Source organism: Bicyclus anynana, chromosome 3 (assembly GCF_947172395.1).
Source record: "Bicyclus anynana chromosome 3, ilBicAnyn1.1, whole genome shotgun sequence".
NCBI classification, from domain to species: Eukaryota; Metazoa; Arthropoda; class Insecta; order Lepidoptera; family Nymphalidae; genus Bicyclus; species Bicyclus anynana.
In genome coordinates, this window is record NC_069085.1 from 9,558,403 (window position 1) to 9,586,235 (window position 27,833).

General features: G+C 35.8%; 1 protein-coding gene across 5 annotated transcripts in view; it reads right to left on the bottom strand.

The window, feature by feature from the left end:
* The window catches only part of LOC112044096 (tensin-1), a 193,199-nt gene that overhangs the window by 104,341 nt on the left and 61,025 nt on the right, over positions 1 to 27,833 (bottom strand). Inside the window, exons 1-2 of one of the 5 annotated variants that reach the window (XM_052890509.1) lie at positions 26,870 to 27,183; positions 25,178 to 25,350 (exon numbers count right to left, since the gene is read on the bottom strand). The exons of 2 other annotated variants lie outside the window; for them this stretch is intronic. In XM_052890509.1, coding sequence (XP_052746469.1) covers positions 25,178 to 25,240 — 63 coding nt within the window. In that variant the 5' untranslated portion in view covers positions 25,241 to 25,350; positions 26,870 to 27,183. Of the gene's footprint in view, positions 1 to 25,177; positions 25,388 to 26,869; positions 27,184 to 27,833 lie in introns of those variants that run through there. 2 more of the 5 variants (XM_052890505.1, XM_052890504.1) reach the window with 2 other exon arrangements.

The following is a 27,833-nucleotide window of genomic DNA, read 5'->3' on the forward strand; positions in this document are numbered from 1 at the left end:
ATGTACATATTTTTTTCGATTAAAAACAAATCAAAACTACGTAACAGTTCAATACATAAAAATAAGGTTTTTTTATAGAAACACGCACATTTTCAAATTTCGTAAGGTAAAGGACATTGTTCGTCTCTGGAACATTCAGTTGCAAATCATCATCATCATATCAGCCGATGGACGTCCACTGCAGGACATAGGCCTTTTGTAGGGACTTCCAAACATCACGATCCTGAGCCGCCTGCATCCGTCGAATCACTGCGACTCGCTTGATGTCGTCAGTCCACCTGGTGGGGGGTCGACCAACACTACGTCCGTCTGCTCTTCGAACTGTGTGCCCTGCCCATTGCACTTAAACTCCGCGAGTCGTGAGTTATGTAGGTGACTTTGGTTCTTCTGCGGATCTCCTAATTTCCTCAGTTGCAAATATTATTGAGAATCTAGGTATTGTTAGAACTTCTAATTTAAGTTTATTGCATAGAAAACGTCGCTCCAAGCAAAACCTTCTTGTTACGTAACTATAAAACGTTTATGGTTGACCGAACCATTCAAACATCCGGGACTATCCCGGTATCTAACAGTCGGGTTCGTCGTTTTTATTTATTTACAAGCTCGTGCTCGGGAAATTCGTTAGCGCAGATAAAGGTTTTTGGAATTCGTGGAATCTCTTTGTTGAAATGTAAAGAATTCGTATCTATGATGCATGCTGAGCCAACTTTCTGTGATTGAGAGATAAAAGTATCATCATCATTAACAACCCATAATCGGCTCACTGTCGAGCACGAGTCTCTTCTTAGAATGAGAGGGGTTTGGCTAATAGACCACCACGCGCAATGGGGATTGTAAGACCTTAAACACAACTTCACAATGTTGTTTCTTCACCATTTGAGACAGTTTATATTTATGAATATTATTTATTTAAACGGGTACATACCACGATAAAATGACGAGATTTTTTTATGTCGATCCATGCAACTGGGTCGAAATATCGACATTAAAAATCTCGTCATTTTATCGTGGTATGTACCCGTTTAAATAAATAATATTCATAATGAACAACCACGAAATAAGTTTAAAATCATTACGTTATATTTAAGTTCTTAAAATGCACATAACTGAAAACTTAGAGGGAGAATGATAAAAGTATTAATTCGAGTGATTACGTGACCAAACAGTGGTACATACAGATGTATTCCAATTAAAATGTATGGTACAAATGTTTACGTTAGCGACGCTGTAATATTCGGCGCAATAAGGTCGCTTTAAACCGACCCTGGCCGCCAGCCAGGGTGAAACTAGGCTACGGACAGTTTATCTATGTTTTATTAGTTCAATGTTGTATCATGCATTTAATTTTATTATCGTGAATTTGTTCACAGAAGTTATTTCAAGTTAAACAGGACATGTATAAGCATTTATGATAAGTTGCACGAGACATTTTCAACCATTTATTTTCTCACATGTACCTACTAAAATGTAGTAGTAGTGAGTTTGTTTGTGTATTACACTTTCATACTTTAAACACTCATGCACATGCACATCGCGATCAACGATCAGTTTCATCGGATGTCCTGCCATTAGCGCTGCAGGCGCGAGAACTTATTGGGTGGTGAGTGGCTAGCATAAGAGGGGTTCATCGTTTAGAAAACAACGTAGGGTAAAAGTACCTATATTTTAATCAGGATTTCTTACTCGTGATTTAAATATAGATACCCTATGTTGTTTTTTGTAGCCGTTATCACGGGTACAAAAAACAACATAAAACTGACCGTTGGTCGCGATGTGCATGACATCATGCATATCGCGATACACGATCAGTTTTATCGGATGTCCTGCTTTATACGCCTACGCCCTCCGAATCAAAGGCAGAGGTCATGTCCACTGGGCTATCACGTCTCTATCCACACAGGTAATAACAAATGGCCTGTGTTTTCAGTTACTGTACTGCTTAATACTATTCTTCGATGTTTTATTTTTATTCTTTACAAGTTAGCCCTTGACCACAATCTCACCTGATGGTAAGTGATGATGCAATTTGAGATGGAAGCGGACTAACTTTTAATAATAATACTTAGTATATAAATTAGACATAGATTATTAATAACGAGATAGAAAAACCATTATTACGTTTTAGTACACTATTTCCACTGTTATCTGATATAGCTTATGTATTTCATCATAAAAGGTATAAAACTATGATTCAAATAAGATGTTGACTTTCTCTACCATTTAACAATTCACTACGCTTTCCTATTTGTGTACCTTTATAAACGATAAAAAAATATTTAAATTACTTTAGTAAGTCTTAGTTAGGGCAAGGTATAGGTAATAATAAGAATTATTACTATCTACTAGCCACTTTGTGGTTTCACCCGCGTAGTTCTCGTTCCCATAGTAATACGGGGATCAAATATAGTCTCCGTTCGCGTAAAATTTTATTTAAAAAAAAACCGCGGGAATCCCCGAAAATAAGCCTATGTGCTTTTCTGAAAAGCTTACTTTGGCGTTATGTAGGTACTATTAGTATTGATGACACCAAATAAAATAGTTTTCAAAATCGTTTCAGTAGATCCATATATTTGTTACCGTTAAATTGTAAAATACGTTAGTTTATAATCTCACTCGTGTATTGTAATCTGTCGATATATTGTAAACTGAACATACTGTTTACAATGTAAAGTGTTATTTTTTCGGTCTAAATTGACGTATTTTATTTGACTGACATATGTGTTTCATTCCTAACTCTATGGACACAGAACGGTCTTATATAGTTGACGTTTTAAGATTGCAATTTAACGGTTTCACTTCGATGGATTATAATATACCGAAAAATAACACGTCAAATTGTAATCAGTATGTTCAGTTCACGATACATCGACAGATTACAATACCGCGAGTGGGATTATAAACTAACGTATTATACAATTTAACGGCGACATACTCACTAAAACCCCTACAACCTCACAAACTTTATAAGTAGTATTGGTATAAATTTTTTACATATTATTTTACACATTTGTAGTAACTGATGAAATTCTAGACAGCAAAGTAGAGAAAGTGATAAACGGACCATATAAGACAATAAATTGTAATCAGAATGTTCAGTTCACAATATATCGACAGATTACAATATCGCGAGTGAGATTATAAACTAACGTATTTTACAATATAACGGCGACATATTCACTAAAACTTCTACAACCTCACAAACTTAATAAGTAGTATTTGTATTACATATTTATTTTACACATTTGTAGTAACAAATGAAATTCTAGACAGCAAAGCAGAGAAAGTGATAAACGGACCATATAAGACAGGATCAGGTTTATCAGTTAAGTTGCGGCTTTTATGCGAAATACGAATCAACCTGAGGGCAGTAATTTGTGGTTATTGTCTGTCGTGGTATCTCGCCACGTTCGCCGCACCATTGTGGTGTTCTATGGTTGTCCTACAAATTGTCGTTCGAAAGTCCGTATTTACCTGTAATCTGTTCACATGTATGGATTTGAACTTCGTGAAAGCGAAATACCTTAGCCGATATTAGGAGTAGATAAACAAAAGTAACGGACTTGGTAGTGGTGTTTATGGGGCAGATCTTCCTATCTTACTCGTAAGTATCACTTAAATATTTATTTAGATATGCGGTATTTAGACGCTGTGTATATTATTGTATCCAGTGTGTGGTTCTTATGTGACTCATCGCTAGTAAACTGTAGTTGCATTGCATACTTTAAAGCCTCAATAGCTCAACGGTAAGAGCGGTTGGACTCATCACCGAGGGGTGGTGGTTCAATCCTCACCCCGTTAGTCTATTGTCGTACCCACTCCTAGCACAGTATTTCCCGACTAGTTGGAGGGGAATATGATCAATGGTCATATTATAAAAGATATGGCAAATATTTAAAAAAAAACTTATGCTTCTTGTCTTGCTGTATGTCAAAACATAATTTATTTTAACGAAATCTATTAAACTAATTGCTTCGGTGACCCTCCTAGGCAACTACGATGTGTAGAGGTAGATAAAAGTTTACAAGGATTCATCCTTCTAAGTATAAAACACTAGCAGACGCCACGCGGTTTCACCCGCTCTGTTCCCGTCGCCGTAGGCATACGGGTATAAAATATACACACGAGGATAATGTAGCTTCCCAACAAATATTTTTTCAAATAGTTTCGGAGGCTTTATACAATGCAAACAATCAAATCTTCCATCTTTATAATACAGTATGGAAGTATAGACAAACCATTTAAACGTTATTATTATTTTTTATTATAATAATTCCAACTTGTTAAGCTTGACTGGTTAATAATATGTGACGTTCTGTCATGTTACTTGAAGTGTGTACATAGAGGAGGAAAAAAGTGCGAACATTGGAATCCACCATAGGCGGTCTACTTGCGGCATTAGAATTTTTTATCAGACATCTAATGGACATCAGACCACCATGACGGAAATATGTTTTCCTATTGTTTTTATTTTTATTTAATACAAAGTTTCTTTTTAAAAAAAAATTTTTTGTAATTTTTAATTCTTTACAAGTTAGCGCTTGACTACAATCGCACCTGATGGTTAGTGATGATGCAATCTAAGATGGAAGCGGGCTAACTTGTTAGGAGGATAAAAATTCAAACCCCTTTCGGTTTCTACACGGCATCGTTCCAGATGCTAAATCGCTTGGCGGTACGTCTTTGCCGGTTGGGTGGTAACTAGTCACGGCCGAAGCCTCCCACCAGTTAGACCGGAACCAATTAAGAAAACCTCAATCAGCGCAGCCAGGAATCGAACCCAGGACCTCAGTCTTGTAAATCCACCGCGCTTACCATTGCGCCACGGAGGCCTTCAAAGGTTGTGTGTACTGCTAGCAATACTTTTAAAAAGAAAGTTTGCCTGATTGTAGTGAATCTACTACTGGTTTGAAAGTCAGAATCTAATAAGAGAAGTCAATAGAAACGCAGTAGTTACTCTTTAACTCATCTGACTATCATTATCACAAAAATTATTATTTTAATATCGGTATTCAAAATTCAAATACAAGGTTAAATTTCATTTGTTCAAAGGCCTTTATAATCGCAAAAAGCTAATTAGGTAATAATAGGATTTAAAAATTATAAAATTATACAGCACTAGCGGACGCCCGCGACTTCGTCCGCATTAATCCCTACCCCTACACTACCCTACTCCCAACCCACACCTACCCTTCCATACCCCACAAAACCCTCCCTCACCCTATCCCTACCCTACCCATACCCTACCCCAAGTATCCTTTGTCCGTCTCCTTGTTCTAAACTACCTTTTCACCAATTTTCAGCCAAATCGGTCCAGCCGTTCTTGTGTAAGTAGGTATAATTAGTGTAGCTAACACGACTTTCTTCTTATATATATAAAATATTCGTCCGCGTAAAATTAGTTTTCACAAATCCCTCGGAATAAGGAAAGAAAGATTAAAGAAAAGAAAAAAATATTAAAGCTCAGCCTTTAAGTTAAGAGTTCACACCAAGTTCTTATTACAAATTTCTTCGAAGGCACTAGAACTTACATGACGTCAAATTTCTCCGAAGGCAAGCCGTAGCTTCGATGAAACGTGTTCTATCTCAGAGCTATATTGTTGAACATAGCAAATTATTAAATTATATCTCACCATTATTACTCATCGCGTCACTGACACTCATTTCATCTTGCCATAAGTGTTTTACTAACTGACTGCGCCTCGGTTTCGCCCGCCTTATATTACAAATTAATGTATCATCATCATCATCATCATCATCATCATTATTAACCCATATGCGGCTCACTGTTGGTCTCGAGTGTCCTCTCAGAATAAGAGGGGTTAGGCCAATAGTCCACCACCCTGGCTCAATGCGGATTGGCAGACTTCACACTCGTAGAGAATTGAGAAATTTCTCAGGTGTGCAGGTTTCCTCACGATGTTTTTCCTTCATCGTTTGAGACAAGTGATATTTAATTTCTTAAAATGCACATATGTATAATATATACTATAAATCTACCTAAATAGAATAAAAGTCGGAAAGTACCAAGTATGATCAAATTACAGTATGATCAGGGGTAGGTAAATTCAACGACCGGTATACTCGCCGTGCGTGTAGAAGATGAAATTTTTGCGAGGTTAAGATGTGACCACTATATGAGAACAAACCGCAGTTGTCGCGCTTTTAGTATAATGTTTTGCAAAATATCGACCTCCGTGATGCTAGTTCCAGTTTTGGCCACCGGATCAGAAATGTTTGTTGCACTATACTCGTACACCACATAGGGATGATGACAAGGTTTCAATATATATATTGATATAATGAGATTTTACGAGATATCCGGTTAAATAAGGTATTTGTTTATATTATTACAATATGAACTAATTAATACATAAAAAACTAAAATTGTCATGATGTTCACAAAATAAATAAAATATGGTATAAAATTTCAAAATCAATAAAAATATTTTAATGTAATAATTCTAATAAAAAAATATAATTAAAAAAATTTAATTCATATAATTTTTTTATAAACGCACAAATAACAACGATATATTATGTAATTTTGTATGAACGCCCATACAAATATAACGATCTAACTCAACGACGACGTCATTCTTTCATGTCATTTAGTATGAAGCGGTTTCTGCGATCCATGGCAACGCAGCATTGACCCTTTAAATCCCAGTAGCTCCGAAAGTAATTATCGCTGATACCCTGTTACTTCTACAAAATTGCTTTTATTAGCATACTCTTAACTTATATACAATTAAAAAAAAACTGTCAACATCCCTATTGCCGCAAAAATAACCACGCTACCTGGTCGATTGGCCCCATTCTTGTTGATGGTCTGCAGACCCCCACTTATCCGTGCCTGTTTATTAGGTCGATCAGGAAATCACGCACTTGATCTGTTTAGGTTTATTTTCATAGATTTTATTCTTGATGCTCTTACGCAAGGAAATGTTTAAATCTTTAAAATTCGGAGGAAGATCGATATAATATTTAGTATAGTATTTTATGTACAAAAATACAATTTCTAAATATTAATACAATTAAATCTAACTAATTAGTAATTTAAATACGGAATTGTGGTGAGGAAACCTGCATACCCAAGAATTTTCTTAATTCTCTGCTTGCTCTGCCAATCTGCATTGGGCTAGCGTGGTGAACTATTGACCTAACCCCTATCATTCTGAGAGGAGACTCAGCAGTGAGCCAAATATGGGTTGATAATGATGATGATGACAGAACATTGAAAAGGCTAAAGCTATTTTGTCACTATAAATAATGACAAAATCGTCGTTTTTTTTTTCTTTCGAAAACAAAAGCAGACTTTAATCTATGTGTAATTATAATTACTAATTAGATATGCCATGTTTTTTAAATGCTTGTTTAAATCGCAGTTCACATCAAAATACATTCATTCATGTAACCACACCAATTATTTTTACATTACATTTGTGTTATGCTTTTGTCAGAATAAACTATGTGAATCAGAGTTTTTGTATACCCTCTACTTTCAAAGAAAAAAAACAATTATTGAGTTCGATTTTTTTTTTAAATTTTCCTGTGTTAAGCCTAAATATATAAGTGGTTTATCCGCTTCAGCAAAACTTCTACTTTCTTCACTGGAGACTTTAAAATAAATATTTTGTTGAAACCATGGAATTAACGTAAAAATATTCTGCTTCCCAAGGTTTATCTCTACATTAAAATTTATTAAAATTGGTGTAGTGTTTAGCCATGAAAACCTACGGATGTCTTAGAAACTCTTCCTTTCCATTGTGATATAAGTTTGTCCACTACTACCACTAAAATATACTAGTACAGTAGTACTCATTACATTATATCCATTACTACTAACTAAAATATGTTATGTTACTAATAGGTAAAATTTTTTTGTTGTTTGTTTTAGTAGTGCATACTTTTAGGTATGTACACTTTGATAAGTTAAACAAACGTGCTAATAAATATATTCTGCAGTCTTAATTTCGAACATCAAAACAGTTAAAATTCTATAATCCGATGGAAAACATTATACCGACCCGAATTCTTTGGACGTCAATCACATCGTATAGAGGACGTCAGCAAGCCTGTAATTTGAATGTCCTGTGGTGGATTCTCCAGACTATTAACTGTCAGTCAGTCAAAGCTGCTGCAATTTGTAATAATGTGCTTCTTAATTATACCTAAGGCATGGTGGTCTCCAGTCAACTTTGGTTAGCTGTTACCGGTACTGACGAATTGATTTTGCAAAGCATTTTTTAAATTGTGTAAATATTTAAGAAGCTATTATGTAGAGTTTGTAGCAACACAATTTAATCTTGACTAAAATTATAGGAATCGTACTTAATATTGCGATATTTTAATACATCAACTTCAAATATTAGATTACCTGAATATTGTAAATGAAACACAAATGAAAGTACTTTGAAATCAAAATATGCAGACCATGAATATTTTGTAGGTTCAGTAAATAGTCTTACAAATTAAATAAATTAAAATAAAATACCAAAATGATTGAGCCATTGAGTGGCAACATATATTACGAATAAACAGCCTGTAAAAGGTAATCGCTATAAAGCTGCCTTTATTTATTGCTTTACTTAAATGAAAGTAAGTATTTTTTATACAAAATGAAATAAGACGTTAAAGAATTAAAGATCTTTGTCAGAATGCCGCCGTGAACGGCTTAATTCCCTAAGATGACATCGGACGTGTGGACATAATATAAAAAGACACGAACATTCTCTTAATATGAGAAATGCAATGAATTGTGAAGGGTTTGGCCAAAATATTTTAGGTGAAATGGACACGGCGTCTCCAAAATTGCTCGCACGATACGCATTTGTTGTGCCACCAGGATGTTTATATTGAGAAGACTTACCAAACTGGATCATTTATATAATTTAAAAAATTAAATGTTATTAACATTTTTGCGTCAAGAACATTTTTGGTCAATGTAGAGGCTCCGATTGACGTAAATTAAAATAAGTAGCATGTGTTTAAACTATATGCAGTCAACATCGTAATGTGAAACGCAGAATTATTTCCTGTAGAGATACTGTAATTTCAATCTGTAGCTATTAAAAGTTAGTTAAAGAAAAACACAGACCCATAAATTTTTATCTTTAGCGTTTTCTTCGTTTCTAACGTTCACGTTTACACTCGTATTTAAAAAAAAAAATTATGTATTTGTGGTTTCAGTTTAGGTATCATGATAAACGTCAACGATTTGCTTAAAATAAGTACCCGCGTAGTTTCTGTTCCCGTGAGAATTCGGGGATAAAATATAGCATTATGACTCAAATACCTAGGCTTCCTAGTAGTAAATTTAGGAAATCTGTCAGTAGATCTAGAGATCGACCACCATAAACTTTACTTCTTTATAATATTAGAATAATAAAGAGTTTCACCACTTTGTAATTAAAATAAACAGAGATTAACTTGCAGAATGTCTTAACAAGAAATCTATTAAGCATAGATTTTTTTCACGATCAATCTGTCTCGTTATAATCACAAATCAACCAGAAAAAAATTGGTTGTCAGATAACGATTAGTACATTGAGTCAGCTCTCTACGAAATGTTACGCCAAACGAATAACAAGAACGGTTTGCCTATGTTCCGCTTTATGAAACACCTAATACAAAAACGAAATGTGTTCAGTTCCGGGTCAAATGACCTTATAAAGTGTAATGAAATCATGCGGAATAATTAATAAATAGCCTATCAATGGCTCTATTGCTTGACGTTTAAACACATTTACTGATTATTTACACTTTTAACTGATTGACTAGTCTATACTAATATTATAAAGCGGTAAAGTTTGTGACATTGTAATGTAGGGGTAATCTCTGGTTCTACTGAATCGTTTTTAAAAATTTATACCACTATAAAGCCACGTTATTTGTGAGTGGCATAGGCTATATTTTATTCCCGTAGTTTTAAGGGAACGTGAACTACGAGGGTGAAACCACAGGGCGTCGCCTAGTAAATAATAATATTTCGTTTCTAGATCTAATTATTTAGAGATAGAGAATTATCTAAACTGTTCGCGTCAAAATGTTGTAATAGGTATATCCGTAGCAAATTATGTTTAATTACCAGTTATCACTATTACGATTGAATAATGTGTCCTTTAGTTACTATAATTTTTGCATCTCTAATTCTATTCTACAATAATAATTTGAAATTCATGTGATACCTACCAGTTCACAAGCGTTTGTTTTCTTAGTGAAAGTTGTAGTATTTCTGTAATAATAAATTTTGTAAGTTTATGCATGAAATATCGAAATAACTTTAATGTTATGCATTGCAAACAAAGTACCACGATCGCAGAATACCGAGGATACCATACAACATAGCGACAGAAATAAATGCCGCCTGTCTCGATCTTGGATTTATCTTGCAAAATCTCCGTTATTCTCTTCAACAAATTTAAATCCCTATTTCATTACTTAACGCTGTGTTCAAATAATGCTATGATTAATACATCCTTTCAGAAAATATATTTGTAGTAAAACTGACCATTCAACTTTAGTATTATTATCAATGGTTTGGAAGGTTATGTCTATTTATATTATCCTGTCTTATGTTTTGAGAGAAAATGCCAGGCTTCAGCAAGAATTAAAAGATTTTTTTTTTATTATTCTATTTTTATATGGACTTAAAAACAAAACGGTCTTGAGTCGCCAGCATCCAGCGGCGCTTGATGTCTTCGGTCCACCTAGTGGGGGATCGACCAACACTGCGCTTTCCGGTGTGGGGTCGCCATTCCAGCACCTTGGGACCCCAACGTCCATCGGCTCTTCGAACTATGTGGCCTGCCCATTGCCACTTCAGTCAGTGACTTTGGTTCGTCCGCGGCGTTAACAACCGTTATCAAATCCAAATAGGTTGTAGCCGACATCTCCGTAATGTAATACAAAATTTCAAAATAAATATTACAAAGTATTGTATGTTTTCTTGAATATAATTTAATTACACTGTCCGGATCTCAAACCCGGAGCCGGATTATGTTCCGTCAGAGAAGTCCTCAAAAACCCGTTGTTCGAATGACCCAATTCTGTTGAACTGAATTCCGCAAACTGCCAGATCGACCTTGCATTGTTTCCTGCCATTCGTGACTGTCTTTGTCAGAAATATGCTTCAGCTTTTGTACTGTCTCATAAAGTATTTAGCCCGTTCGTAGCTACTCGTACACTGGACGACAATAAACAGTGTATAGTCAGCTAAGAAATAATTTGAACTTTTTAAAAAAGATTCAGGGATTCGCTGGAAGCAGGCGGCTCAGGATCGTGATGTTTGGAAGTCCTGCAGTGGACGTCCATCGGCTGATATGATGATGATGATGATGAAGAGTCTGCGATACTCACACATCACGTCATTTTATAAAGGCTGAAAGTTCGTCAGCCTATGCTCCTAACCTAAATACGTACGGTACGTACGAAGTAGTAAGTAAAGAGTTTGAACTGTGGTGGCTTTGGAACGTAGCCGATATCAAGGGTCCAAACCCTCAACTGTTGAATTTTATATATAACTAGCGGACGCCCGCGACTTCGTCCGCGTAAATTTCGATGTCAACTTTACTACTACCCCTACCCTACCCTACCCCTACCACTACCCTACCACTACCCCAACCCTACTCTACCCAACCCCTACATGTACCCTACCCCTACCCTACCCTACCCCTACTCCCACCCTACCCCAAACCTACCCCAAACCTACCCCTACCCTACCCCTACCCTACCCCTACCTTACCTACATACACCCGGCCCCCATCCTACCCCTACCCTCCCCGTACCCTATCCCTTTCCTACCCCTATCCCACCCGTACCCCTATCTCACGCCTATCCTACCCCTACCCTACCACTTCCCTATCCTGCCCGTACCTCTATCCTACCACTACCCTACCTCTACCCCTACCCTACCACTACCCTTAACCTGACCCTAAACCTACCCTACCCCTACACTACCCCTACGCTTCCCTACCCGTATCCTACCCTACCCTGTAACTTCTCTATCTTACTCCTACCCTTAGCAAAATCGGTCCAGTCCTTCGAGAGTGGTGGTATGACCAAGAGAAATAGAGACTTCTATGCTAATAATATAAAGAGGTAAAGTTCGTGTGGTTGTAGGAGGTAATCTCTGGATCTACTGGACCGATTTGGAAAATTGTTTTACCAATAGAAAGCTACGTTATTTGCGAGTGTCATAGGCTATGTTTGATCCCCATATTCACACGGGAACGGGAACTACGTAAATGAAAGCGCCGGGCGTCATATAGCGGAATTTCTGCGTCTTTTAGAAATTTTAGTATTATCTCCGAAACTATTTAAGTAATTAACATGCTGTAATGGGCAAATCTTATCTCCATAATATCCTTGTGATTATTAAATAATTTATTTTAATAAGGATTAAAGTTTAGTTGTATAAATAATGACGTAAACCTAAGTATATAAAATTAATAATTTTTAAAACACAAAAGGTACTATATCTGCTAATATATAGAAGATAGATATATGTTGTCGCGGACTTTTTTGTAGAACTTTTAAAGATACATAAAGTCTCCATACATTAATTTCAATTTTACACAATGGTTAAGGCAGCGCATGCGAATAAGTCTGTTTAAGAGGATTTTTAGTCCGACCTGTATGACAAAAACTGTGATAACTCGGCAAATACATATATATGATACCAACATAAAATATGCAGCCTATAGCACTCCCCGATAATGTAGCATTCTACTGGTGAAAGAATTTTTAAAATCGGACCAGTAGTTCCGAAGATTACCCCATTTAAAAAATGTGACAAACTTACAAACTTACAAACTTTACCTCTTTATAATATTAGTATAGATATTTTCCTCGGCGTAATATGAAAAAAATGACCCTTAAAACCTGCTACCGTTCAAAGCCACCAAGGTCCAAACTCCATAATTAGCTACCGTACTTATCTATAACTTTGTTTGCTAACTTTCCTTCATAAAATAAGGTAATTCTGGGTATCGCAGCTTGCAGTGATATTGTGATACTCGATTCGTGACATTTCACTAGCCAGAACCTTCATTCAAAAATGTCCAACCACTTTCTTAGTGGTCTCAACAAAGATTTTGAGGTTATGAGTCAGTAGCAAATAGCGAAGTTTGACACGAACGTGCGGTCAGAAGCCGCGCTCGTGGTATGTCAAGTCAGTGTATTTTGCGGACCAGTTAACGGGGCTAAGCAAAGCAAAAGTTATATTTATCTTGCAAAGCAAACAAACCATCTCTCAGAAGCTCTACAGACCAATATAACACTAAATTGCTTTTGTTCAAAGACATGGATGTATCAAGTTTAATGAAAAAAGTTTGTGCGCATATAAAAAGCAAGCACTTCAAAATGCTGGGAACGATTGCCAAACGGTTGCCTGGCAAGAATTTATGACGAGCGAACAGTCATCTGGTGGATCGCTATCTAATCACCAATGCCAAACACCAATAGAATCCTTATCTATATACTTTTTCATGGATAAATTTGCGAAGTCAATAATATGAAATCCAGTAGGCACGTAATAATAAGGTCATCTAAAGGTCTAACAAAATAAAATGTAACTTTTGCTCAATACATTGTATATAAAAAAAACTGGTTTGTTACAACACTTATAACTCAAAAACGGCTGGACCGATTTGGCTGAAAATTGGAGGAGAGGTAGCCTAAAACCTGGAGACGGACATAGGATACTTAGGGTAGGGATAGGGTAGGGGTAGGGTTTCAGACGGGCGAAGACGCGGGCGTCCGCTAATTTCAAATAATTGCCATTACTTAAGTGACTGGAAGACGAATAAGAAATAATTACTTTTAAATCAGTTGTCTTTCTCATCTCATTGTGGTTTCCAGAAAATTCTATCACTACTAGATTTATATAAAGTACGAAAATTAGCTTCGAGAAAGTTTGTTAGACGCTGAAATACTAATTAGGTTAGGTACACAAAAGGTGACATCCTTTCTCGAACGTTCCCAGTGTAAAAAGATTACGGGACGTTCTTAAAGACTGCTCATTAATTTCATTTTAAGATAAAGAGATTGTTTGTAAGTGAATTACTATATTATATTATCACCAATATTATAAAATAGTAGATTGTTATACAAGGGGCTAAAAAGACCAATTATATACGAGGTATTTTACGCCTAAATAGAAACCGAGTTTATAATGGGTTTAGCCCCACGTGTTACACTCTGCTTTTCACTACGATTGCGAGAAAATAATATAGTTTAGTATAATATTCAATGATTTATTTTAATTGAAAATTAAACGTACAAAGTCTACAATTTTGGATATTAAGGGAGATGCTTTTACCCGGTAACATAATTTCCGACTACTGTGAAGATGAATAATGAGTAAACGTGGGAGACTTAAATTAACTTTAATAGTTTAAAAAAACTCCTTTCGTAAGTGAATCCATTCGTTGTTGTTTTCTCCACCAATTATATTTTTCTTAGGTATTTGTAGGTATCGTAGGTAAGTATTTAAGTAAATGCGTATACCTACTTTGATGGTAACAGATTGAAAATTTCATCCATCTCCAAATTAGGATCACCATTCTCACTAGATGAAGACAAGAATAACAATTATTGTTGAAAAATATGTAAGTTACGGTCACAAATTTACAATGAATTTCTGAAAAAAATCAAGTGTGTATTATTCACGCCAATTGTTTTTTAAATTCTCTCTTTTTAATTTTATTTTTTCACATGAGAAAGAGGCAAAGGTATTACACCGTAAAGGATGTCCCATATCTTCAAATCTCGCTCTATTCGCAACTCAATAAAAATTAAATAAAAAAATAAACGCATTCCACAGACAAGAACGAATTTCATTCCAATTTAAAGTTATTTTATTTATTTTTAAAACAATTAGGGCCTTACCAATAATTATTCTATTTTCGAATAAAACCTCCTCCGTTTTATAGTAGTAGGCTAGTACTTGGCTAGTACTCGTAACAGACAAGAATTAAAAAAACAAAACTACTTTAGCCCCTAGAGGTTCAAATGCTTGTTTAGCCCCGCTGTGGAGTGGTAATATGACAGTGTTTTTGAGCAAGAGTTGTGAAAATAATATTTTTATCTTGTAATTTTCCGCCTTTATTACTTTTTGTTCGTATTGTTTTCACCACAGAACATGGAAAATACTAAAGCTGACGCTTATCTAAACTAATAGGAACTTTAGAATACTTAAGAGGTAAGATTTTTTTTTTTGTTGAATTGAGCTTTCAAGTTACTATGGTCCAATAAAAACTCCATAATTCACATTAGTAGGTATGTAATGAAATTTTTGGTGATTTTATCTTATAAGGTAAAATCACCAAAAATTTCATGTTCTTCATAAGGGAATGCCCATCCCCGGCCCAGCCCTGGTGGGCAATTTACTTATATGTAAAAAAACTTGATAATTCTAATTTACTATTGAAATCATTACTTTATCAAAGAAAGTTTGCTACAATGTTTCACATCTTTAATTAGTCCCCAACGGGGACAATGTTAAGATCGTTGACCATGCAGCCTGAGTTTTAGGAAATTTTTCGAAGACATTTGACGGCCTCCGTGACGCAGTGGTAAACGCGGTGGATTTACAAGGCGGAGGTCCTGGGTTCGATCCCCGGCTGGGCCGATTGAGATTTTCTTAATTGGTCCAAGGTCTGGCTGGTGGGAGGCTTCGGCCGTGGTTAATTACCACCCTACCGACAAAGACGTACCGCCAAGCGATTTAACGTTCCGGTAGGATGTCGTGTAGAAACCGAAAGGGGTGTGGATTTTCATCCTCCTCTTAACAAGTTAGCCAGCTTCCAACTTAGATCGCATCGTCACTTACCATCAAGTGAAATTGCAGTCAAGGGCTAACTTGTAAAGAATATAAAAAAAAACCCATTTCATTGATTTGCGATGTTATTTTTACCGAGACTAGTGACTCCTCTGCCGCGGGCTGGTAGCTAGCTATCTAGATAAACAAAGATGGAAGAGGACTCATTTCCATGTTAGCTTTATCTTAACGCTCCAAGAGTTTCACACATCAGCGTATCCTGATGGCACCTAAACCAGTTTCAGTAATTAATCTCCCAAGAGACGCCCACCGTTCCCGGAAACTAGGTGACATTTTTAATTTCCTCCCGTCTATTACAAACCGTCTTAAGGTATGTTTAGACATGTGATTATTATAATAATCGATATAAACTTTTAGTTAAGTAGGTAGATACATGCTCGATTGAAGAATGTATAGAAGTTATTAAGTTATTAAGTTTATTAAGTTCTGAAATATAAAATTATTAAGTTCTGAAATATGAAACAGTGCTGTAAAATTTCACGTTAAGTCACTCGTAAACTAATTTTTGCTCGTTTCTTAAGTTATGCTTAAACTTAACTTTTTATTTATATTATAAAATTTTTAATAGCTTCCAGAAATAATATTTTGAGTCTTTTAATTGAAATACATAGATGGTAACTGAAAAATAGATATGTTTATTTTATCAACTATTGAAACCCTATCCAAAACTTAATGGTATTGAGCTTCAAATGTTTATAATAATAATAGGTAATTAATTACTTTACTGTTTTCAGCTTCCAAGCAACTTTACTAGCTGATTCAACGGCCTCGATCGACAAAACCTGTAAAAAGAACATTGCGCCATTTTTTTCTCCTTCATAGTCCTTCATTTGTATGCGAGCTACATCTCCATTGTTGTACCGCTCCACTTCGCTTTGTCGCTCACGCTGTGGCAACGAAAATTAGAGCAAACCGCGCCGCTGTATAATCCGCTACTTAAGCTTTCTTCTAAGGAACTCCGTGCCTTATTGTTTTTCAACTTTGTTGAAAGTCGACTATAACAAGACACGTTCCTTCACCGTAAGTCTTGTACGAACCGAAAGACACATCTGTGACTATTTATTGCAAAATTATATTTCAAATGCGAAGCAAAGAGCTGCATTACATTCAAATTGACGGAAATAAGCTACACTTTATACATATAGGATCCACCGCAGGCGGTGCCTTCTGAATACAAACGCGCTAAAATTTTGTGACTCGTGATTCATGCCTCCTCTCACATTTCAATCGGGTATAGCCCTCGACAAATAAGTCGAACCAAAATGACAATTGTCTTCGCTGGTACAATTATAAACAAAAATGTTAAGACGCGTGCTTCGTAGAAGGGCGGTACAATAAAGATGTCAAATAATTGAAAATATCGTACGCGATTGTGATGATGTCTATATGTTGATATGGTTACTCGTGGCACTTCTTACGTACGAGTACGTCACTACCACCCATTGATCTGTTATTAAAAAGAGGATACACAAACAGCGACAAAAACGTCCTCACTAAATTAGTGCTAAGGAAATCAAACAACTTTTGGGTGGACTTTTCAAGAAGAAGGAACCTTACGACTAAATTTGTATACTAAATTTGTATTTTTTAGGTAATTACTTACTTATTCTAGGGTTAATTTTGATCTGAATTTGGGGTTTTATTTGAAACTAAAGCGAAAGTATTTAATTTTTGTTAGGTAATTATTCTAAAACTGCCAAAACACAAATGTGGACAGTTATATGACATTTTCTATTTCATTGTGTCTGCAATAATTTAATAAAATCTCGATGGTTTAACCGCATATTTCAACTTACAGGCTGCTACCTATACTACTATAAAATCTATACTAATATTATAAAGCTGAAGAGTTTGTTTGTTTGATAGATTGAACGCGCTAATCTCAGGAACTACTGGTCCGATTTGAAAAATTCTTTCAGTGTTAGATAGCCCATTTATCGAGGAAGGCTATAGGCTATATATTATCCCTGTATTCCTACGAGAACGTGAACCACGCGGGTAAAACCGCGCGGCGTCAGCTAGTGTCTAATAAAATGGGTTTCAAAAATGAATTTGCAAGTCCTACATAGCCGATCCTGTTACGTAAACGATGTCGAGGCTGATCGCGTCACCCTATCTGGGCAAATAGGCAATCAAGTGTTAAACATGTTCAATCATTCCGTTCATTGCAGCTAGGAAGCAATTAACAATTTATTTATAGGCGTGTAAATAATTAATTGACTTTATAACCACAGGATTCATTATCCCGTGTTATGGCAAGTTACAGTTTTTGTAAAAGAACTTAGAGCCGTGATAGCCCAGTGGATATGACCTCTGCCTCCGATTCCGGACGGAGGGAGTGGGTTCGAATACGGTCCGGGGTATGCACCTCCAACTTTACAGTTGTGTGTATTTTAAGAAATTAAATATCACGTGTCTCAAACGGTGAAGGAAAACATCGTGAGGAAACCTGTATACCAGGGAATTTTCTTAATTCTCTGCGTGTGTGAAGTCTGCCAATCCGCATTGGGCCAGCGTGGTGGACTATTGGCCTAACCTCTCTCATTCTGACAGGAGACTCGAGCTCAGCAGTGAGCCGAATATGGGTTGATAATGATGAAAAGAACTTAAACGTAATCTAATAAGGTAAAATAAAAGGCATGTTGAAAGATCGATGTAACTATAGCTTGACAAATTCTTTCGTAACACTGCCTATGGTCCGCACAGGGCCGGGTAGGGGTTTGCGAGGCCCCGCTCGCACGACTTACCCGCGCAGTTATTTCCCCCCGTCGCCCACATATCATAGGACTGTCATCAACGAACTTGCCAAGCTATATACCTAATCCTATTAGGTATACCTATTAATTTTAGAAGATACAGAGACAAGTAATCAATGGTCTTACCTACCTATCAACATAACTAAAATGATTTTAATGAAAATTTTTAGGCACTAGAAGTGAAGAAAACATTAGAAACTATTTTTTAACTAAGTAGTTTCAGTCCATGATCTGTTCACAAAATATTCATCATTAAACTTGGTTAATCTAAAAAGTAGATTTGAATTTTAGTTTAACGTCAAAATATTAAAGCTTTGGACAATAAAAATTGTATAAAAAATATATTGGTATGTTTTATCAATCAGACAGACATAAAATACAGTATATATTTTTTCAATTTTTTAATTTATTTTGCCAATTTTGTATTAATAAAAATGTAATGCGATGTAATCCAGAAATACAATAACATGACGGTGTTAAAATATCAGAATATTTCCCGGAAAATTAGATTGGCAAATGACCCTTTTTGTACCAAAACAAGCTGTAATAACATGCCAAAATGATGGCCCACCGGTTTGGCCGGTCAGGCTATAAGGGTCAGGGCAGACAGCAAACACGGCAAAGCAATTTTATAAAGTGTCTTTATTAAGACTATTAAATATTTTATGTTTGTATTTTGTATTGGAACAAAGTTCTTTTTTGTTTTTTGCTGCTATGTCATCTCTTGTGTCATGTAAAGCATAGTGAATTTAGTTATCTTTTAAGAATCGTCCTTTTTAGTACCAAATAGAGTAGGCAGTGCATATTATAAAAGTCCCCCAACCAGACTCTCAGTCTGAACGTAATATACTTAAAAGTTCTTAAATGTCTAAAATCTTACGATTGTTAGTAACGAAGTGATTCAAAAAGGTTTACACGTATTTTTTATCTAGGTATATGAAATAATGTTTTGTATAAATTGATGATTGCTATAAATGTCGCGAAAAATCATGCTATATTATCATCGGGAATTCGGGAGTGTTTTAACCTAGATCGTTATCATCTCCTTTCCCTTATCCCACTTAAATCGGGTTGGAAAAATATTTCAATCTTTTCCATTTATCTCTATTACTCGTCAACTCATCGTCCACTCCCTTTACACACGTCTTCTTCTACTATCCGTCCCTTTTACCACCCAACATTCTGATCCATACAGCACAATCGCTTTTGTAAATACCCTTAAGTCTAAGAGGCATTTAAGGGTAACATAGTAGGTACACCTGCAATTAACCACTAGATAATTATAAAAAATACATTATAAATTGAATTAGACCATCCTTTTCAAATGTAAAAAAAAATATTTGCGTAATGCTTATTTGAAGACGAGACGGGTTTTACACGGTATTCACGTAATTTTAATTCATGATACCTTTTTTTTTTGGCTAATATTTCATGCAGTTTGTACGTCGGTCTGCGCTGCCCCTTAGACTAAGAGAAAGATGAATTCAGCCGGGAACATGTTAATACATTATATACATATCATAAACGAAACAAGTTCTTACGTTTGTGTTCAGCTTTTGAACGGATTCTTTGAAATGATTTTAAACTGTAATTACTTTGTAATTATTTTCTGGAGCATAGGCAGTCTACAGATTGCCTAAGTATTTAGACTACTCGTCTAATATTTAAGAAAACAATGATGTAAGAAGGAAACAGAGGTAGATATTATATACACGGACCGCAAGTGGCACGTTGAAACTATGCTAATTAGCAAACTTGAGCTTAACCGCCGCACTGTCATCGCGCCATTGACAACGCCGCTGAAATATTTTTTGTGTGCCAGTTGTAAACATCGAATATGGTCTATGTAACCTCTCTACCTCTTTTTTTTCTAAATTCAATGTGTATAAAGGTATATTTTAAAAAACTAACTTCAACGTAAAAGCTGTAACATGTAAAACTAGAACAATTAGGCGAACAATTGCGCATTTTAACCTACAGAGCCTTCGAAAAAGGAAGCATTTCTCACAAAAAAACAGTTATTAATTGCTTTACTGAACGTATTCTGTTAATCACTTTGTTATATAACAGATACATAATTAATTCTTATTGAGGCGTGTGCAGCAAACACGTCACCTCTTATCATTAATTTTAGGTATATTTGTTTTCTTATTTATCACATAATGCAATTTAATTTATATTACTAATCAATGTAATTCAATCGGTATGCGATGTTTAATCACTTGCTAACATAATTTGTAATGTATATTTTAGGTAATACTTAAAATAAACAATTAAATCGAAATGAAAATACAGCTATAGAAGTAGAGATGTAAAGTGGTACATAGAAATCCTAAAAAAAAATACCTAGGTAAGTACTTACTACCGGGCTAGGTAACTACTTGTAAACACTTCATAAAAAGCAAGTAAATATGCGTGAATATAATTATAAGATAACTTATTATATACCTACTTACTTGTGTTAACGGGAAACAATTGGCAAATATATTATGTACCTACCTAAATAAAAATTAATGTCTTTAGATATGTTTATCTTATATGCTCAACTAAACCAGTCCAAAGATTGGTATGAGAAACTTTGGCATACCTAATTATTGTTCACAGAAAGATAAGTACGATTATGAAAAAGTTCCTGAAATCAAATAATAAAGCTAGGTACACACCTACACTACCTACTTGAAAATAGGTGGCACTTAAAGTAGCACTACTACGCATTCCGGGAAATCTATATCTATACTAATATTATAAAGCTGAAGAGTTTGTTTGTTTGATTGAACGCGCTAATCTCAGGAACTACTGGTCCGATTTGAAAAATTCTTTCAGTGTTAGATAGCCCATTTATCGGGGAAGGCTATAAGCTATATATTATCCCCATATTCCTATAGGAACGGAAACCACGCGGGTGAAACCGCGCGGCGTCAGCTAGTACATAATACCTGCATAAGCTCGACGTTGCATTTCATTTCCCAAAGCTCTATCTAAGCTTTCGAGCGGACCTACACCTACGCCGGTGAATACAATTCAGATTATTATTGTCCAACCGATGTAGGTGTGTGTTCAGCCATTTGGAAAGCCAATAATTATTCAAATTGCGAGTTAAACCGCTTATTAGTAGTGCGGTGTATTCTATCATTCGTAAAAGATCGCTCCCGCCCGGCCCGTGGCCCAACGAGTAGGGTTGCCAGGTCGCCAAGCCCAATAGCCGGACATTCTTATTAGTTTGTCCGGATATTAGGGTAAAAAGGCCGGACACTCAATTACGGACACATTATTGAGGATTCCGTGTCCCTGTAAGTATAGTACGACAAAAAAATATTGTTAAATTCTAATGAAACATAAATTATATCGAACCAGTTTTAGTAATTTATTATTAATAATTATTAATCATTTAAATAAAGTTATTCGATTCCGGAGGGTGTGGGTTCGAATCCGGTCCGTGGCATACACCTCCAACTTTTCAGTAGTGTGAGGAAACCTGCATAACAGAGAATTATCTTAATTCTCTGTGTATGTGAAGTCTGCCAATCCGCATTGGGCCAGCGTGGAGGACTAATGGCCTTGGCCCTCTCATTCTGAGAGGAGACTCGAGCTCAGCAGTGAGCCGAATATGGGTTGAATAAAGTCATTAGTAAAAATTAAGTTTTAGAAATTTAATAAAAAGCCTAGCAAAAGCCGGACGCCGTTCGTTTTTGCCGGACACGCAATCGAAAAGCCTAACTATGTCCGGCTTTATCCGGACGCCTGGCAACGCTACTTGCGAGGGATTAAGCAACGCAGACGCATTCCAGCCAAGCGTGCTCTTTGTCTGATTCCGATCTGATTCACACTGCCCACTATTGATATATTTATTCGATAGCTATATATTTATTTTTTATTTTACTAGCGGTCGTCCGCGCCTGCGTCAGTGAAAAAATCAGTATAAGCATCTTTGAACGAAGTTGACTCTACCATGTAGATTCACACAATTTATTCTTCCTCTCATTTATGTTTGTCCTTTTTTAATTTTAACAAAGTTAATGGAATTCAAAAAATACAATAATATAAAACATAGAAAACAAGAAATGGTCTAATGCAAACAAAATAAATTCAAATAGCTCACTTGTTATTACAAGTTGTTGGCGTAGATTGAAAAATTCTATAGATGCAAAAGACCTTTGACTCTAAAACCTCTAACTCTATTAAACAAATGTATTTTCCACACACGCGTATTCTAACATGCATTTAAAGTGTTAGCTTTAGAGTTTTCTATGTTCTGGGCCTGTAGCCATCTGGCACGTCGATTCTCGTTCTACCAACGCTAACGCTTCGAAAACTAACAAAATGTATGGGAATGACAGATCCGATCGACAATTTGATCACGTGACATGTCCGTAGAGAATGTCATTACCATACATTTTGTTAGTTTTCTAAGCGTTAACGTTCACTGAAAAAAATAAGCTACTTAAATGAGCTACTTACGTAAGGAGCTAGCACATCACTATTTACTACAGGTGCAGGATACGTACAATAGATACCGTATACTTAGTAATGACGTAGCTTAACTGTACCGTTTAGAAGCAACATCATGTTACATATGGAGGATGTGTACACCATAGTGCCGGTTATGAGCATAATAGTGGCTGGTTTGCTACGTACTTTAAGTATCGCGCACCAGGAATTTTTTCTCAGTGTGTAGAAAGAGAATCGACGTGACTACAGACTCTGTACATGGCTAGTTATGACTATGAATTACCATCCAATTTTATGAATCGATTCATAACGTAAACAATATGTAAATGAGATGTTTACCGATATGCCGGCTGTGACGCTTGAGCTCTGACATTTGCTCACCGGTGGGAACCTGACGCGCGTGAAACCCTCCCGGTGTCAGTGTCATATGACCCGAGTATTTCAAAGCCAAGTCGTGTTCTTGCCATTTTATTTGTTCGCTGAGTGAAATACCTTCGCTTGTGCCAGGATGTTGAACTTAGCTCGCCTGTGAGCTCGAAATAGGGTCGTGTTGGACAAATACTAAACCATTTACATTGTCTTTTGTTTAATAGATATTGGTAAAATTATTAAGACGTTCTTTATTTGAAAATCTATAAGGTAACTTATATACATTAGTAATGATATTCAGTTTTGAAACTATCTTGATAGCCCTGAGCAATATGAAGCAGTAAATCAAGCATGGCAGTTGCTTGGCTTTATCGGCTATAGTTTCATTTGACCTGCGTTCCCCATGTTATATTGTTAACTTACGACTATTTCATGGTGCATAAAATATTTATATAAAACATAAAATAGTGTTTAAAAATATAAATCAGCCATTTTTCAAGTTATATTTTTTAAAGTTTTATATGAGACACATTGTGTTTCAAAAATTTTGAAAACTATTATAGGCTAGGAACATAGGCTGTGTATATGATAAGTGTGTACTAGTATTTTCACAAATGGCTACATTTACAAATTTTTTACTTTTGTTTTGTTTTTGTCGTGTAACGTTCGTATTAGGTTATTGACTTGAACTTTTGTTGTATTTTATTGGTCCTAATACCACTGACTCCTTATGTTTATATATTTATGACTTCTTAAGTTTATATTAATAGCGGACTCCCGCGACTTCGTCCGCGTTTAATTCAGTTTTTTATAAATCCCGCTGGAACCATGAATTTTTCCGGAATGAAAACTATGTGCTAATCCAGGGTGTTATCAATCTTCGTTTCAAACTTCAGCCAAATCGGTCCATTATTTGCGTCGTTAAAGAGTAACAAACATTCATACATACTTTCGCGTTTACAATATTATAGTTAGCGATACCAGTTACCTAGAGTTATTACCAAAACACAACTAAACAGTTTAGATAAATAGAGACTATGTAGATAAATAGGTGTCTATTGTATTAAGATAAGATTAAAAAATGTAGCGACTTACTGTTTAAGAAAATACAAGTGTTAATGTTAGTCCATTTTAATATACCCTACTTTTTATAGCTCCAGATCCAATGATATAGAAGAATAATTGCAAATATTAGTTTTCTATTAATTTTATATTAATATTATCTTAGGAAATATTGTTTGTTTGTTTCATGCAAGCTCCGAAACTAGTGGAACGATTTTTAAAGTTTTTGCACCATTGGAAAGCTCCATTTCAAGCTACTTACAAAAGCTATATTTTATACCCCGATTTGTTACAGGACGGAAACAACACGGGCGAAACAGCGGGAAGTCTAATGAAAGATCATCAGCCTGTATCCGTCCACTGCTGGACATAGGCCTTTCCACCACACACGGTCCTCCGTCTTCCTCATCCAGCACTGCGCTTGCTGGTACGTGGTCTCCATTACAGGACACGTCTGCCCCAGCGGCCATTTATTCTGCGACACATATGGCCTGCCCAGTGCCCACTGCCACTTCAGTTTGCTAATCCTACAGTTCGTTTCATGTAGGATGGTGCGGGTCACAGTTCGTTTCACTCTTGAAAGCTTGCCGCGATTTACGATAATAGTACGTATTATAAACGTAATAAAGGCGACTGTCTACGTACCCATGCTATCTGAAAAACACTTTAGTCTAGCATTAAGATAAAATTATTGTCGTACCCTCAGATCAGAACTGCCCGATGACGTAGACGTGCTGCTGCCGTGGCGGCCGTTGTGATACATTTTCAACAAAAAGTTACTGTCACTTCACTTTTGACACTTTCTACAAAGTGTCACTTCCCGATTAGAGTTTGTACACTTTGTTCATTCCTACACTTCTCACGATCGTTTCACTAATAACTATTGTATGGTCGCTTAATATATCTTAAGCTTCCCGGAGTTTGCAGTTAGGAGAACCCATTAAATAGCGTTTTAGTTTAACTGCCAGAAATTAGTTTTGATCATGCTCCTAACGTTAATACACTGTTGACCCTCTTTCGTTCCCGTGAATGAGAATAACATCGCATTCAAGAATACAAGAAATTGTTATTAGGCGATTCATTTCAGTCAAGTATTCATTTAATAGGTAGGTATAACGTCAGGGTTCCTCATTATTAGAAAATTATGTTAGTGCTATTTACTGTTTACGGGTTATTTATTAATTTAAAGGTAACAGCGAACTGATTTAACACTTTTTATTTCTATTCAATAAAATAAAGTACCTATTCCATTTACGCGCGAAAAATTTTCACACATTTTACTTTAATAAAACACGTGTTAATGAACTGTTTGTAAACACTCCTTGATATTTCTCGTTAAATTCTAATTATTAATGAGTAAACTTTGAACACTGCAATACAACATGTTATTGTTAATTCACAAGTCACACACCTGTTACTCAGTTATGAAATGGCATACGTGACTCAAAAAGGCGACTTATCGATAAAACTCCGAAAACATAACATGCTTATCGCGCACAATCGCCATTCGCGATTACTCGTACATATACTCGTAAATACTTTACAATATCGATTTACTTCGAAGTTTTGCTTTATACTCACAGATTAAAGAATAATAGACACCGTCGACGGAAAACGATGGCGTCGTAGCCGTTCCAAATACAAAATTCAAAAACGAATACTTTCTCGAGTCAGTACGACACGAAGCGTCGCAGTAATTTTCAACATTATTAACGAAAAATGGCGTTTTTAAATATTTTAAAAACTATTCACAAAAACTAAAGAAATAAGATGGAGTATTTTTTTATTAGTAATTATTGATTATTATATTAATTTACGTAATTGTTGTTAGTGTTAAATTTTTAAATACAAATTATGAAAAAAGTTTGTATATGCGGATATCAAGGAGACGCGTGACGTTTGTTTTATTTTATGCGTTTCAACGGCTTCACCACGCTGGATCTCTACTTATTTTGGATCATTCTTTATTCTGTGTTGATACTAATATATCGCCGTCACCTTGAAAGCTAGCCATTGCTATTTTGCATAAATTTCCATAAGTAAAGCGTTAGGCGAACTGAACAAGGCGGAAGGAATTATTTATTGCATGTGCCGGTAAAGTCTATAATTATATTCGTTACTAAACGTAAGTTACCTTAAGTTCCGTAAATCTAAGCTTAAGCGGCGACAGCTCTAAATAGGTTGCAGTTTTTTAAGTTACGAAAGTTCAATGACTTTGTGAAGGTTGCCGAAATAGTTGTTCGTTTTAATATTATAGGTTTTAACGCTTGAGATTTGTTTATTATTAATTTTAAGGTAAGAAAAAGCTTTTATATATTTATTTGCTTTTAATTATGTACAGTAAAGCTTTGCAAGATTAAAAAGAAAAAATATAATGTAAACAAAACCAAACCATATAGCGCAGAAATACACTCTTTTCATTCATGTAAATATGTAGTCCCGAATACATAATCTAATTCGCGCACGTCCTGTTTACAATTTAGGAACGGGATCTGCACTGATTTCGTGATAGCTGCGAGTAGATCACCGGCGGCACAAAGGCGGACATACAGATTTATTTATAGACCGACCGTTAAGGCGCTCTAAAAGGATTTTGTGTGAAAATGGGTATCCGCAAATCCGTACGGTTAACGCGAGCGATATTCGCGTGCGCGTAGGCCGGTCGGCGCTCGCGTCGGCACTGCCCCGCTGCTTGATTCGCGACTTCGCCGTTCGCGAGACTGGCCAAGTCAACATCGACAAGCCCGAAAGCCGCAGCCTCTACTCCGACTCACTGCGAACGTTGCACCTGATTCGGCCCGCGCCCGCAGTTCCTAAAGCCGCTATCCCACTGGTGATTGTCCAACATTGGCGTATCTCCTACGACTGTACAGCGTCGATGTTAAGTAGATGCAGACTTTAACGTAGCATAGATACGATAATAACGCCGCTATTGGCGCAGAAGAAGCAAATTCAATATTAGTGCTGTATTGGCATACATTCATACATTTAATTAATGAAAAAGAAAGAATTAAGTAGGTATGCTTCTTTCCCATTTTTAGACTATTTCTGTGAAGTAAATATTTTATTTATTATTTTTAAAGAATCTTTGCCATATCTTTTTTATTTTTAACGTGACAACGTCTTATAATTCGATGGAGCCGGCATCACACTCGAAAAAAGATGACGTCATGCGTCGTTGTCTCGCTCTAGGGTTACCAACTTTTTTTACAAGAAATAAAGTATATTCTGGTCTATGAAGATTATTAAACAGTATTTTAGAAAAACGAACATTTTCTTTTGAAAAATGCAACCATTCCATCAGTATCTTTTTATGACGTTATCACATTCAACTATGGACAGTGAACCGACTTTAC